The 15744-nt window shown below is 41.4% G+C and overlaps 1 protein-coding gene across 1 annotated transcript; it reads left to right on the plus strand.

Moving 5' to 3' along the window:
• Positions 1-3746: 3746 nt before the first annotated feature.
• On the plus strand, positions 3747-14100 carry zc3h4 (zinc finger CCCH-type containing 4). Its single transcript, XM_083549284.1, has 14 exons — positions 3747-4037; positions 6561-6804; positions 6887-6994; positions 7129-7369; positions 7477-7625; positions 7716-7809; positions 7884-8020; positions 8379-8480; positions 8616-8727; positions 8871-8983; positions 9074-9495; positions 9612-9928; positions 10035-10271; positions 10929-14100. The coding sequence occupies exons 1-14, from the start codon at positions 3958-3960 to the stop codon at positions 12518-12520; spliced, it is 3948 nt and encodes a 1315-aa protein (XP_083405410.1). The 5' UTR covers positions 3747-3957; the 3' UTR covers positions 12521-14100.
• Positions 14101-15744: the final 1644 nt, after the last annotated feature.

The following is a 15744-nucleotide window of genomic DNA, read 5'->3' on the forward strand; positions in this document are numbered from 1 at the left end:
TTTCACTCTGTTATATTGCAGCCATTTGCTAAAATCATTTAGGTTCATTCTTCTTCCTCATGAATGTACACATAGCACCCCATACTGACAGAAAAACACAGAATTGTTGACATTGTTGCAGATTTATTAAAAAAGAAAAACTGAAATATCACATGGTCCTAAGTATTTAGACCCTTTGCTCAGTATTTAGTAGAAGCCCCCTTTTGATCTAATACAGCCAGGAGTCTTTTTGGGAAAGATGCAACAAGTCTTTCACACCTGGATTTGGGGATCCTCTGCCATTCCTCCTTGCTGATCCTCTCCAGTTCTGTCAGGTTGGATGGTAAACGTTGGTGGACAGCCATTTTTAGGTCTCTCCAGAGATGCTCAATTGGGTTTAAGTCAGGGCTCTGGCTGGGCCATTCAAGAACAGTCACGGAGTTGTTGTGAAGCCACTCCTTCGTTATTTTAGCTGTGTGCTTAGGGTCATTGTCTTGTTGGAAGGTAAACCTTCGGCCCAGTCTGAGGTCCAGAGCACTCTGGAGAAGGTTTTTGTCCAGGATATCCCTGTACTTGGCCGCATTCATCTTTCCCTCGATTGCAACCAGTCGTCCTGTCCCTGCAGCTGAAAAACACCCCCACAGCATGATGCTGCCACCACCATGCTTCACTGTTGGGACTGTATTGGACAGGTGATGAGCAGTGCCTGGTTTTCTCCACACATACCGCTTAGAATTAAGGCCAAAAAGTTCTATTTTGGTCTCATCAGACCAGAGAATCTTATTGCTCACCATCTTGGAGTCCTTCAGGTGTTTTTTAGCAAACTCCATGCGGGCTTTCATGTGTCTTACACTGAGGAGAGGCTTCCGTCGGGCCACTCTGCCATAAAGCCCCGACTGGTGGAGGGCTGCAGTGATGGTTGACTTTCTACAACTTTTTCCCCATCTCCTGACTGCATCTCTGTAGCTCAGCCACAGTGATCTTTGGGTTCTTCTTTACCTCTCTCACCAAGGCTCTTCTCCCTCATAGCTCAGTTTGGCCGGACGGCCAGCTCTAGGAAGGGTTCTGGTCGTCCCAAACGTCTTCCATTCAAGGATTATGGAGGCCACTGTGCTCTTAGGAACCTTAAGTGCAGCAGAAATCTTTTTGTAACCTTGGCCAGATCTGTGCCTTGCCACAATTCTGTCTCTGAGCTCTTCAGGCAGTTCCTTTGACCTCATGATTCTCATTTGCTCTGACATGCATTGTGATCTGGAAGGTCTTATATAGACAGGTGTGTGGCTTTCCTAATCAAGTCCAATCAGTATAATCAAACACAGCTGGACTCAAATGAAGGTGTAGAACCATCCCAAAGATGATCAGAAGAAATGGAAAGCACCTGAGTTAAATATGTCGTGTGTCACAGCAAAAGGTCTGAATACTTAGGACCATGTGATATTTCAGTTTTTCTTTTTTAATAAATCTGCAACAATGTCAACAATTCTGTGTTTTTCTGACAGTATGGGGAGCTGTGTGTACATTCATGAGGAAGAAGAATGAACCTAAATGATTTTAGCAAATGGCTGCAATATAACAAAGAGTGAAAAATTTAAGGCGGTCTGAATACTTTCCGTACCCACTGTATATATATATATATATATATATATATATATATATATATATATATATATATATATATATATATATATATATATATATATATATATACATACACACACACACATACATACACACACACATATATATGCTAAACTCAACCCCAGCAAAACAGAACTGCTGATCATCCCAGGTGATTCATCTCCAGGTCAAGATCTCCAAATAACACTTCATGACTCTCTGCTCTCCCCTTCAGCCACTGCTCGTAACCTTGGGGTAACTATGGACAATGAACTGTCTTTTTTCCCCACATGTCGCTAATGTTGCTCGTTCTTGTCGATTTCTTCTCTATAACATCCGAAGGATTCGACAATTTCTGTCCATACAGGCTGCCCAGGTGCTTGTTCAGTCTCTTGTCATTTCAAGACTGGACTACTGCAACTCTCTGCTGGCAGGTCTTCCCCTGAACGCTTCGTCCACTGCAAATGATCCAAAACGCAGCTGCACGACTTGTGTTCAATCAGCCCAAGTTTTCCCACACCACCCCACTGCTGCGCTCCCTTCACCGGCTTCCAGTAGCTGCAAGTATCAGATTCAAAACACTGATGCTTGCCTACAAGGCCAAAAATGGACCAGCACCATCTTACCTCAGTGACCTCATCACATCCCGCACTGCACCACACTGTCTGAGATCCTCCAGCACTGCTCGACTGGTACCTCCTTCTCTCAGAATGAGAGGTAAGTGATCAGTCTGTGGCACTGCTGGGGTGGTATGGAAGCCTAGGTTTCTTTGACAGTGGCCTTCAGCTCATCTGCATTTTATGGTCTCTTGTTTTTCATTTTTCAGCAGGTGCCAATTCCTGCTGGAAAATGAAATCAGCATCTTTAAAAAGCTGGTCAGCAGAAGGAAGCATGAAGTGGTTTCTTGGTAAACTGGTGCAGTGACTTTGGTTTTTAAAAAACACAGTGGACCAACACCAGCAGAGGACATTGCACCCCAAATCATCACAGACTGTGGAAACTTAACACTATACTTCAAGCAACTTGGGCTATAAGCTTCTTCACCCTTACTCCAAACTCTAGAACCTTTTTCCAAATAAAAAAAAAAAAAAAGAAAAAAAGAAAAACTTGCTCTCATCTGAAAAGAGGACTTTTGACCACTGGGCAACAATCCAGTTCTTCTCTTTAGCACAGGTAAAACGCCTCTGACGTTGTCTGTGGTTCAGAAGTGGCTTAAAAAGAGGAGTACGACAACTGTAGCCAAATTCCCTGGCACTTGTGTGTGTGTGTGGTCGCTCTTGATGCCTTAACCCCAGCCTTAGTCCATTAATTGTTTTCTCCCAAATTCTCTCAAGGCTGCAGTTCTCTCGGTTCATTGTGCATCTTTTCTTCCACACTTTTTCCATCCACTCAACTTTCTGTTAACACTCTTGGATTCAGCACTCTGTGAACAACCAGCTTATTTGGCAATGAATGTTTGTGGCTTACTCTCCTTGTGAGGGTTGTCAATGATTGTCTTCGGGACAGCTGTCTTTCCCATGATTGTGTAGCCTAATGCACCAAACTGAAAGACCATTTTGAAGGCTTAGGAAAACATTGCAGGTGTTTTGAGTTGATTAGCTGATTGGCACGTCACCATATTCTAATTTTTGGAGATTGGTGGGTTTTTGTTAAATGTAAGCCAAAATCATCACAATTAAAAAAAAACAAAGACTTAAACTACTACTTCAGTCTGTGTGCACCGAATTTATTTAATACAAAAATTGAGTTGAATTTCTGAACTTTTCCACGACATTCTAATTGAGATGAAGCTGTATTTATGAACTTGTGCTTGGTCTGCTGATTGTACTGAATGACTTTTCAGTTTAACATGACTCTGATCTCTTACACACTCTCTCACACTCACTCACACACACACACATCTATTTCTGATGTGAAACCCCACTCATCAGTCACAATAATGTCATTTATTTTAGCGTTATATTGATGTAAATCCATTTATAAACTCTAACATATTCTTATACGGCATTGGAAATGCTACAGGATGCGGAGAGACTCCGCCCCTCGACCGTCACCGCGTAGGAAAAGTCGGCAGTTGTCGTGAGAACGTCATCTTCGTTAGGTCCCGCCCCCTCCGCGTCGGAGAAGAACCGACGCCATTTTGAGTGACTGAGTTTCATTTCACCTCGCAACTGTAAGGACGGAGAGACCTTCAGGAACGTTTCAGCATGTTTCTCTTTGAAACTGTAAATGGGAATTTAACTGCTATGAACTGAAACTCTTCCTAAAACCAATCAACAAGTAGATCAAAGTCAAGTAACGCATAAGCCAGTTGAATCCTGAGTCGATTTTTTTGCACTGAACTCTAGTCCGTTAGAGGAAATGGCTGTGGAAAGCATGACTGTCCATCCAAACTCCCCACCAGCCAACCACGAACACAACAGCCTTCTCACTGACGAAAGGTCGAGTAATATCATATTTCTCTCCAACTATTTATTTATCCTTTGCTTTTTAAGTACAAAAAGCATGGGTATTCTGCTTTTTTTTTTCTTTCAAAGGGATTAAAGTCGCCTTTTTTTTCTGGGAACGAGCACAGAGGTAACGAAACGCCATCTTGAAAACGTTAACACGCCGCAAATCTGGAAGGTCATATATCCGAATCACGGACATATTCTGAAACGTATTTACAAATCCCGACAAATCTTTTTTTTTCGACGCTCTTTTTTCATCACGGAAGGACCAAAATGGCCATAAAACAAAGAACATCGATCATGTATTACAGTCTTCCTCAAAGTAAAGGGAAAAAGGATCAAACTCAACACGGGCGAGCTTAAACACTTTATAATCTCTTATTAGCTGTCAGTAAGGATATATGTATATATAAATATAGCGTATCATTTTGAATCGCAGCCTGTGTGTACTGCTCGGCGATCATAAAAACATCCAAATACGGTCGCTGAAACAATTAGCTAGGACGTTAGCTGCCATGTATGTTAACACGGGTTAGCATCTTCTAACTAGGCCTTAAAGGAAGCGAATGCAAGTTGCTGCGTTTTTTAGTGCTCACATGAGCTAGCGCGCTAGGCTAGCGAACTTAACTCACGTCTTTAAATAGCTTCTAATGAGCTCGTTCCAGATAAGACCCGCGTTGAAATCCCGTGTTATGCGTTGTTATATTTTATATAAAACAAGCATTCAATATAAATGTAACTATTTATAATCAATAAGCGCCTCGAGTCGCTAGCTTACTAGCCGCACTTGGTGGATTAAGCTAGGTGTTGCGCACTATTCTTTACACTTCCCTATTTTTAATTCAAGAACAGGAAGGTTGTATATAAAAGACACATTTAAGTACGCATAGAAAGCATAAATAATTTTTTTAACAGTTTACTGTAGGCGGCCAGTCATAGATTAAACATGTATTGAGGGTTTTATTTGTATATAGGGTTTTAAAAAATTGCCCCCCCCCCAAAAAAAAAAAAAAAAAATGTGGACAAGCGTGTTCTAAGGATTAATAAACAAGTCCTTGCATATTAATATCAACCCAGACAGTGATAATTAAACCAGAAAACCAAAGGATATTTATTAAACAAAGGACTTCACCCCCCCCATTCTGAAAACTAATGCATCATCATCAATACTTTTTTATTTTATTTATTTTTTGTTTCAACCCAAAGTCCCAAAAGCATTCAATATCCTAAATGTGAACCGAAACACAAGTTTTACTAATGTCACTCTTTCCCAAATCCAGTGAGGAACACCTCATGCAGACTTGACCAGCCCCTTTCTACCTATGCAGAGTCCAAAAACTATACATTTTCAGTACTTTTGCTTTTAGGTGGACCGTGTCACAACCCAGTAGTTTTATTTGCCTTAAGTGGTTTCAATGTTGATTCTTTTAGGTTGGCTGTAATATAACGTTTATATCCACATTTGATATGAAGAAATGGCTCACAGTGTGCCGGATGGGATGTTTATAGCTTTTGCTAGAGGGTGACCTGATTTTTCAGCTGTCTTGTCACTCAGTGCATGGCCAAATAAGCTCAGATGTCCTCGTATTACTTGTGTTAAGAATATGATGAAATTTGTATGTTGCATTACATTGTTAAAATGACCAGCCGGAATGGAATCCTATTCAATTTGCCACCTCCAACATAACTTTGGAAAGGTAACAATTAAGCAGAGTTTATAGTATTTCCTTTTACATGCAGTTATGAAAGATGAGAATCATATGGCTGAAATTGGAGGTCAGCTCATGACCTGGCAGCTGAGCACCAAGCCCTCACTATTATAGTAGGAGGCTAGTGGACACAGTGCAATGAGTCCACTTTATAGTCTATGTTTTGCAATTATCCAAAAGATCTGTTACACTTATTTGGTAAACCCAGACATATACAGTATGTAGTTGACATTAAGCAGGTGTCTCCCAGTTCAAGTTTAAGAAAGTGTCAGGAGCCTGATTTACACTATGTAAAACTTTCAAGCCTCAAATTACGATGACGTGAATACTAAAGCCCTTGTCACTAGATGTATTTGTCACATTGTAAGTAAAATTGTTCAGAATATCCTTTATTAGGTTGCTGCATCTCATTTCCAGTAAGTCAGTAGATAGACATTGTATAAATAGAGCACTTTCTTTGTTCAGTACCTAGTCCTGATCTGGTGCTAGCTGTGAATAGATTGTGTAGTTCATTAATCTCGGTAGACTCTAATCCTCATTTAGGGCGAATCTGTGCTACAACCAGTGTTAAGAACCTGTCATCTGATATCCAGTTAGTATTTTAGTTAGAAAGTATTTTCTCTTCTTTTTTGTTTTAACACCAACCCATGGTTTCTTTTTTATTTATTTATTTATTTTTTACAAAATATTTTTTTATAAAACATTCTTATTGTGTTTACAATCTTTAAATAGTTTCTATTAAATTTATAGGTGTTTATATTTAAGGGACATTTTATTAATTAGCTCTGATATTTGAACTTTGCAGACGAGAAGATGAAGAGCTGGAAGAGGGGGAGCTGGAGGATGATGGAGGTGATGTGGAAATGCCCAGCACTGAGGGTCAAGAGCCAGAAGAGAAGCCCAAGAGTGGGAAGGAGAAGCATGGAAGCGAGTCAGATGACGAGAAAGCCCACCGTCGGAAGAAGAAAAGAAAGAAAGAGAGAGATAGAGACAGAGAGAGGGAGAAGGAAAAACGGAGAGCCAGAAAAAGGCGCAGATCAAAACACAAGGTGTGTGTGTGTGCGCAAGAAATAAATAATTTTATTTTTTAAAGATGTTTAAGATTCTGACACAATTGATTTGTTGGTTTAGCGCCATGCATCATCCAGTGATGACCACTCAGACTTCAGTGATGAATCTGACTACAGTCCTAGTGAGAAGAGGAAATATCGGGAATATAGCCCCCAGTATCCACCCTCAGTGAGTGTAGTATTTTTTTTATTAATTTTAATTTGAGGTCTTTCAGTAATTAAACACCTACAATTCCAGCATACAATTTGTGTAGTATACATTTAAATCATTAGACTAACATTAAGGGTCTTATTCATTTCCAGTCTCATGGAGGCTATGGTCCTGCACCTCCTTCAGGACATGGAGGACCAATGCCGAAAAAAGGCAGCTACATGAAAATGGACAAACAGGGGTATGGTGGCTATGATGAATATGAGGATGAAACCTATGAGGGTGAGGAGGAAGAGGACATAGTTGATGATGACTATGATGACTTCGCCAAGGAGCTTAACCAGTACCGCAAGGCCAAAGAAGGAGGTGGACCAGGCAACCAACGTGGCAGAGGTAAAATCCAATGCTCCTATTGGCAGAAATCAGACATATCTCTTTTACAGATCAAAAAGTATCAGTACTTTGTCATTTTGATGTCATTTTTTTAATAACGTGTGCAGGTCTTAAAGGCCGGATGAAAAACCAGAGAGGTCGAGGTAGAGGAGGGATGAGGGGCCGTGGGGGAAGAGGCGGAATGAGAGGAAGAGGACGAGGTAAAATGGGTGGCGAGAATGATGACGGGGATGGCATGTATGGAGATGAGATGGAGGTTAGTTCCTGTTTTTCAATTATTTGTTTTTTTGATAAAGTAATTGTGCTCGAGTTGACAGATTTTTTTTTTGTAATTTGCATTATACAGTATGGTGAGGATGACTATGACATGGTCGAAGAAGATTATGATGATTACTCAAAAGAATTGAACCATTACCGCAAATCCAAAGACAGAGGGCGTGGTGAGTTCGAAACCGTACATAACCCTGTCAAATGTTAAATAATTGTAGGTTAGGCAGAATGTTTTAATTTTTAGGCTACCAAGGTTGCCGAGGTCGAGGACGAGGGAAAGGGGGCAGAGGCATGAACCGCGGCCGGGGAAGAAATCGAGGAAGGGGTCGTGGAGGAGACCAAGGCCATGATGATGACAACATTGGAGAGATGGACATGGGGGTAAGAAATAAAATCAGCACAGTGCCCAGTTTTGCTTTCACATAGCACAGTTTTACCAAAAAGTCTTTGTACACTTCTTACACTCTATGGTAATTGAAATTCACAAGAAGTCTGGCAAGTTTTTTTTTGTTGTTGTTGTTTTTTTTTTTAGTCATGAATAAATACTCTGATGTAATCCATAGTCAGTGCTGTGTCTTGCTGTTTAAATTGGCAGATGATTTGTACACAAGGTAGGCTCTAGCTGATTAGTAAATTTGGATGTGATAACAATTGGAACTTGGTCCTCTGCAATCCACGCTTTATAATAGCTGCACACAGCTGAGAGTAAAATTAAGTTTTAATTAATCTTTTTTTGTAGGATGGATCCGGTGGCCTGAGGAAGCATGAGCAGGAGAAGCATGGGCAGGACAAGAAGGGCAAGGCCATTTGCAAGTACTACATTGAAGGTCGTTGTACCTGGGTAAGAACTCTTAGTAATCTGTGATATTTAGGTTATTGAGAGATTTCATAATTATGAATGTACACATTTGAACATGTTACCAAAATATGATTTTTTTCAATTTTTAAAGTTACTTCTGTGCTTATTGATTTACAGGGAGAACATTGCAATTTCAGTCATGACATTGAACTGCCCAAGAAGAAAGAGCTCTGCAAGTTCTATATCACTGGATTCTGCGCTCGGGCTGAAAATTGTCCTTACATGCACGATATCCTTTACAGACTTTTATAGGTGAACTGACGATTGTAAATGTGGCAGTTGGTTAGAAACTAATCAACTCTGATGTTAGTGATTTACAATGATTTAGAGTATGATGCTTAGGCTATTGCAGATTGTTCCTTAACTCAGCAGCACGTGACTTCCCCTGCAAGCTGTTCCACACCACAGGCAACTGCGTAAATGGAGATGACTGCATGTTCTCTCATGAGCCTCTATCAGAAGACACACAAGAACTGCTAGATAAAGTGAGCATGTCTGTTGTTAATAGAAAATCAGGTATGTACTTGTTCTCACAAGAAACCTTTCTCAATCTGTAAGGTTAAATGTTATTACAGATGTTGGCTGAGGATGCTGAAGCCGGTGCTGAAGATGAGAAGGAAGTAGAGGAGCTGAAAAAACAAGGCATCAATCCCCTCCCCAAACCCCCACCTGGTGTGGGACTTCTACCAACACCCCCAAGGCCTGGCCCAACAGATTCCTCAACTCCTATGGAGTTTGGGGCACCAGGTCCACAGCATGGCAGCATACCTTCTAATGGTTCCTCATGTCCAGGCACTGCACCGGTATCAGGGATTGAAGGACCACCTCCCCCGTGCCCCGAAGGAGGACCTTTCCAGGGTTCACCAACCCATGGTCCATCCCCACCAGCTGTTGGTCCACCACCTCCATGTGGGGGTAACTCAGGAAAGAAGATACCATCCTTGTTTGAGATTGTTGTAAAACCCACTGGACAACTAGCACAAAAATTGGGTGTCAGGTTTGAACCCTTTTCTTTCTTTCTTTTATTTTTTTTTCTCATGAACTTTAAACATTTTTATTACAAATCCCTGATGACTTCAGAAAATGCTCATCAATGTATGTATCTGTTTTCAGAGGTCCAAATCCTGGCACTGCTGCTACAGGTGCGGCAGGAACACAAGGCCCACCTACATGTCCTCCAGGTGGACCTCCACCTCATTTCCCCAGCGGACCCCCACCTGGTCATTTGCCACCAAATGGGCCTCATGACCTGCCACCAAACATAGGACCTCCTAACATGAACCAAGGTCCCCCAGGAATGATGCAGAATTTTGGCCCAGGAGAAGGGCCTCCAACCCAGGCAATGATGCCCCCTGGTGGTGGTTCTGCTCGCAATTTTTATGACAATTTCTACCAGCAGCAGCAAAGCATAGGAAAAGAAGGTGGAGAGGGTGAGCTAAAGTCCAAATAGAACAATAAATTTCTAACTGTGAAAAATGAGATTGTGTTGAGATTGTGGGAATTTTGCAGTAAATCAGACTTTTTTTCTTAATATAGATGATGGTTACATGCCTGGCTCTGGTGGAAACTTTAGTGAGCAGTGCTCAGGCATTCAAAATTCTGTCAATATGGAAGGCCCATCCAATGGAGGCTCATCTAATCAGACTGGAATAATGGTGCCAGACTTTTTGCCTCCAGCACAGCGTGTGCTATTTATGAGGATTCAAAAGCAGCAGGAAGAAGAGGAGAGGGCCCGGAGGCTAGCTGAAGGAGGACCTGAGCGAGACAATGAAGGTACCACTTCATATTTTTCTGACACACAGTATTATTTAAGCAACATAGGTAGACAAGCACAGAAGAGTTCCACTTCACAAGTTGGAAGTATGTGACCAAATTCTATGCTCAGCTGAAATATAGCTGTAGTACCTTTAGATCTGTTCATAGTAGATGTAAAAGTTCCATTTCCATTTGTCTTAATAACACAAGTCTTAATAACACAACTTTTAAAGTTCTGTTAATCCCATTTATATATATATATATATATATATATATATATATATATATATATATATATATATAAAATTTATGTAGAACCAGTTTTATGAACCAGCTAATATCAATCAGTTTCCCTATATGTAAACATATGTGCTGTTTTTTTTAACGCTGGAGGGGCCAGTTCTGGACAGGAAATATTTCAAGGACACAGGTTTTTTTTTCCTGACCCTGTTCAAGGCCTCTGAAGACTATAAACATCCTCTGTTTTTTAACCATTTCATCAGCTTCATTTACAGATTTGAATTGTTCTCTCACTAGATGGCAGTGTTGGTCGCCTTTGGAATTCTTAATGTTAGGACTTTTATCAGGCTCTGTATAAATGCTAGTGTTCATCTAGCAATTTGCACACTAAAATTCAACATAAATCTTTATACATGCTATTGCCTTATTTTTAAGGAGATTCAGCAAATTGGTATTCTAGTGAAGACGAAGACGGTGGTGGCAGCGTCACATCAATCTTGAAAACCTTACGGCAGCAAAGCCAAGCCCAAGGTTCCACAAAAACGGAAAGTGCCCCCAGCGACCCTCGAATACAGAAGGCTGCTCCAGTGCCCAGCAGACCAGCTGACCCCAGGCTGGCCCGAGATCCTCGCTTATCACGTAATGCAGACTCTTCCCAGGTTCCAGAAACTAATCTCTCATCACCTCCATCCTCCTCTGCTCCCACCGACCCACGACTTGCACGTCAGGCTGCTGCACCCAAACCCGAGCCCGCTCTAGTGTATAAACCACCACCCCTTACATCTGCTGCTGCTGCTGAGGAAGAGGAGGGAGAGAGAATGCTGAGGGACAAGCCTGTCCCTATACCCTTGGATCCCTTAATGGGCATGGCTTTGCGTGACCCTCGCTCACAGCTCCAGCAGTTCAGCCATATCAAGAAAGATCTTGTGTTGAATAAACCTTCTTTTGCTAAGGCTGTGCTTTGGAGTCCTGAAGACTTAATTCCCATTCCCATCCCCAAGCAGGACTTTCTTCCACTCCCCCCAGGTATCCCTCCCGTTTCATCTATAGATCGGCGGCTCTCTCGTGCCCAGCAACAGCTCCATACAGCTGTTACTACAACTTTGCCTGCTCCAGCTCCCTCTGCTGAACCGCCCAGCCAATCTTCGTCCTCTTCCTTACCAGACTTTGAGCTGCTTTCTCGTATACTTAAGACTGTTAATGCTTCTTCTTCTAGTCCCTCACAAACCTCTTCATCTGTGGTTCCTCCTGCATCCATCCCGGTTGAAAAACCAGTGGACCCTCGGATGGCACGCAAAGTCACAGACCCTCGGCTTCAACCCCAGAAATCCGCTCTCAAGCAGCCCACAGAACCTGCAGCCTCACAAACATCATCTCCTGGACCTCCTGCTTCATCCTCACCCACGCACACTATTGCACCCTATGACCCACGATTGTTCTCAGTGGGTGGAGCAGGGCGAGGTGGTACAGGGGGTACTGCAGGTTCTGGCAGCAGTGTCCTCAGTAGCATCAGTCTGTATGACCCACGCACACAAAGTTCAGACAAACCAGAGAATTTAGAGGTCACCACTACAACAACTGAGTCAAAAGCCAGTGAAAGCGTGGCTTCTACAGCAAAGCCAAAGTCCAAAGAGCCGTTGTTTGTCCGAAAATCAGCCCTAGACCAACCCGAACCAGAGAAAAGCAGCAATGAGCAAACCACTGACCGCTATAACAGCTATAACCGACCTCGGCCTAAACCTTCACCCTCACCCAACGCAGGAGTTGGAGGAGGAGCTCCCACAACAGGAGGTTCCTCTCAGAATCCTCAGGGCACTGCCGGAGCTACAGAACCACCAGCAGGAGTTCACAACCTTCCGGTTTCTTCTCTTTTTAGCATGGTGAAGCAAGCCAGCAAGCCCAGTGGCACCAGCAGTCCGTTTGGTGGCAACAGCCCAGCACAGCCAGACACTGCTGAACAGGATAACGCCTCCTTAAAGGACGTTTTCAAAGGCTTTGACCCTACTGCCTCACCATTCTGTCAGTGAATTTAAACCCTGCAGCTCTGATACTAAGCCAGCATGGGGCACCTTGACACCATGTCTCAGTATTCACAGGAATTTATATGGGCTGGGGTATATGGTTGAGTGAGAATACATCAAAGGTATGTGGTGAGGGAGGATTTAAACAAAATCTATATAAATATTGTCTATTTTAAAACCAAAAGGAATAAATATAAAAAAAAAAAAAATTCATTTTAAAACCTTCTCAAAGTGTAAGAAAAAACTTTGGGTGTTTGAAGAGAGAGTTCCCTTAGCTAATACTCACTCTGTGCTTAAGCTGAAGGACAACCCATACGCCATTGTGAAATGCCTGTCCCTTCTGCCAGTCCCTTCTTTTCAGCAGTGTAGATTTCCAGATCTTGCCTTTGAGTACAAGGTGTGGTACATCAGTAGATTCAAGCACTATATAATATTTCCTCTACTGCAAGACCAACGTGTGTGTGAGTGCACTGCCACACCCATGCTTTAACAGCATTCGGTTGCCTGTCAGTGCTTAAAATTCTTTTAAATCTCTTTTTTAGCTTCCTCCTTGTATGCATTCAGTCAAAATTCGGGCTTTGCTTTGCTTTTCATCTTTAGTTTTTTTTATATTTGTTTATGGGCATGTTCCTTTTGCTTGGGACTATGAACCTCTATTTGTGAATAACAGAACTGTATACTGAAACCAACATCTGTTAATAGTGTTTGTGAAAACTTTTAATTTATTTTTTTATACTTATGAGAAATGTTTGTTTTTCATGTGGCAGTAGAATATAATCATATAAATATATATATATACACACACACACTGCATACAGTACATTTATATACATATATATATATATATATATTTTCCCACCTGTATTGTAAATGGACATGTGATGTGCATCATTTAACGGGCACAAACAATTAAGTAATGCTTCTGCCTTTCAGCAAAAATAACTCTGTTCGTTCCGACTTACCTGGAAACACGTTTTCTTTCTTTCTTTCTTTCTTTCTTTCTTTCTTTCTTAAGGACTGCTTTAAAGAATCAACTCTTTGTGTTTTGTTTTTGGTTTGCCCGTGCAAAGGACTCTGTATATTGATAAATGTCCATATTTGAAAACAGGTAACATTTTGTAATCATTCAGTGTAGGTAAGGTTGTGAAATATTTAATAAAGGAAATGCAAGATTCAATGTGATAAAGGCTCAGGAATGGGATAAATGTGTTTATAATACAGTGCTGTTTAGATCCTGAATTTGATGAGTCAGATGTTAAATTTGTCTCAACAGCATGGCTCAAACAATAGAACAGGCAACTTTTTACACGCATTTCTTTGCTAGACACTCCATGTATTATTCACATATAAATAGTGTTATTTCACAAAGAAAAACTTTTCCCCCCCACTGGATGTTTTCTGGTTGTGTGTTTGGTACTATAAATTAATGGAAGAAAAGAGATGCAGGCATGAGAACGAGTGCTTGTAGCTGCTATAGGTTATAAAAGGAACTACAATGTCTCACAAATGTTCTGCAAAGTCAAAGGTTACTTTAAAAGGTGAGCGTTTGAGATCCTGTTTATTAATAAAAGAAAACTGTTGGCAAACTGCTGTGGTTCAAGAGAAATGCAATCCTTCAGAATTTTCTGCTATTGGAAAAGAATCTAAACTGTCACCCCATTGTTGATTAATTTTCTATTGTTGCAGGCCATTTCATCATTATTCTAAGAATGATTCAGTAATGTGTTTAATGCCTATCATTCAGAAGAAGGTTTTCCTCTAAATTAGATTAGATTAGATTAGAGTCAACTTTATTGTCATTACACATGTACAAGTACAAGGCAACGAAATGCAGTTTGGGTCTAACCAGAGTGCAATAACAGCAAGTGCAGAATATACAGTTTTTACATGAATTTACATAGTTAAATAAAATGAAATATAGATTATAAACAGTAATTTAAAGATATATATGTACTATAAATGTAGTATACAGATGAATATATATGTACTGAAAACATAATATACAGATTAATATATATATATATATATATATGTACTATGAATATAATTACAGATGAATATGAATATATATGTACTATGAATAATAATATACAGATGAGTGTATATATATGTATTGGGAACATGATATACAGATGCCTATTACTATACACAGAGATTTACAGAAGGATGTAAGCGGTGAACATAATATTGCTATAACTATAAACAGAGAACGGGTATATATACAATGGTGATAAGTTTATGGTGAGCAGCAATACAAAAAAGAGCAGTGTGCAAATGAGCAAAGGTTTGTGTAAACAGTCCATGCAATAACAAAGTGTGAGGTGAGAAATGATCAGTGTCTTGGTGAGCATAAATTTTTGTTCAGACAGTCCATTAGCAAAGTGACGGAGTGTGAGGTGTGGGGGGAAATGTGGTCGTGTATCAGTGAGTGTCAGAGTTCACTAAAGAGACAGCTCTAGGAAAAAAAGCTGTTTTTTAGTCTGCTGGTCCTGGTCCGGAGGCACCTGTAACGCCTGCCGGAGGGCAGAAGAGTAAACAGTCTATAGGCGGGATGAGAGGAGTCCTTAAGAATGCTGCGAGCTCGACGCAGACAGCGTTTCTTTTGGATGTCCTCCATGGCTGGGAGTGGAGTCCCTGTGATGCGCTGGGCAGTTTTTACCAGCCGCTGCAGTGCCTTACGCTCTGCAACAGAGCAGCTCCCATACCAGACTGTGCCACAGCTGGTCAGGATGCTTTCTACCGCGCAGCGGTAGAAGTTCACCAGGATATCCGAGGAGAGCTGATTTTTTTTTAAGTGTCCTCAGGAAAAAGAGGCACTGGTGAGCCTTCTTGACCAGGCTGGAGGTGTTGATGTTCCAGGACAGGTCTGCCGAGATGTGGATCCCCAGGAACTGGAAACTGGAGACACGCTCAACAGCCATCCCGTTGATGTGGGTGGTGTCATGTGTGCCTCCTGCCTCCTTTCTTAAGTCCACAATAAGCTCCTTGGTCTTGGAGGTGTTAAGGAGCAGGTTGTTGTTGTTGCACCATGTGGCTTGGTGCTGGATCTCCTCCCTGTAGGCAGTCTCATCATTGTTGGTGATGAGACCAATCACGGTAGTGTCATCTGCAAACTTGATGATGGAGTTAGATCCATTCACAGGCCTGCAGTGGGAGTTGAAGAGGGAGTAGAGGAAGGGGCTCAGCACACAGCCCTGTGGTACACCAGTGTTGAGTGTGATGGTGTTGGA

Source organism: Silurus aristotelis (genome assembly GCF_946808225.1).
Source record: "Silurus aristotelis genome assembly, chromosome: 8".
In the NCBI taxonomy this organism is placed as follows: Eukaryota; Metazoa; Chordata; class Actinopteri; order Siluriformes; family Siluridae; genus Silurus; species Silurus aristotelis.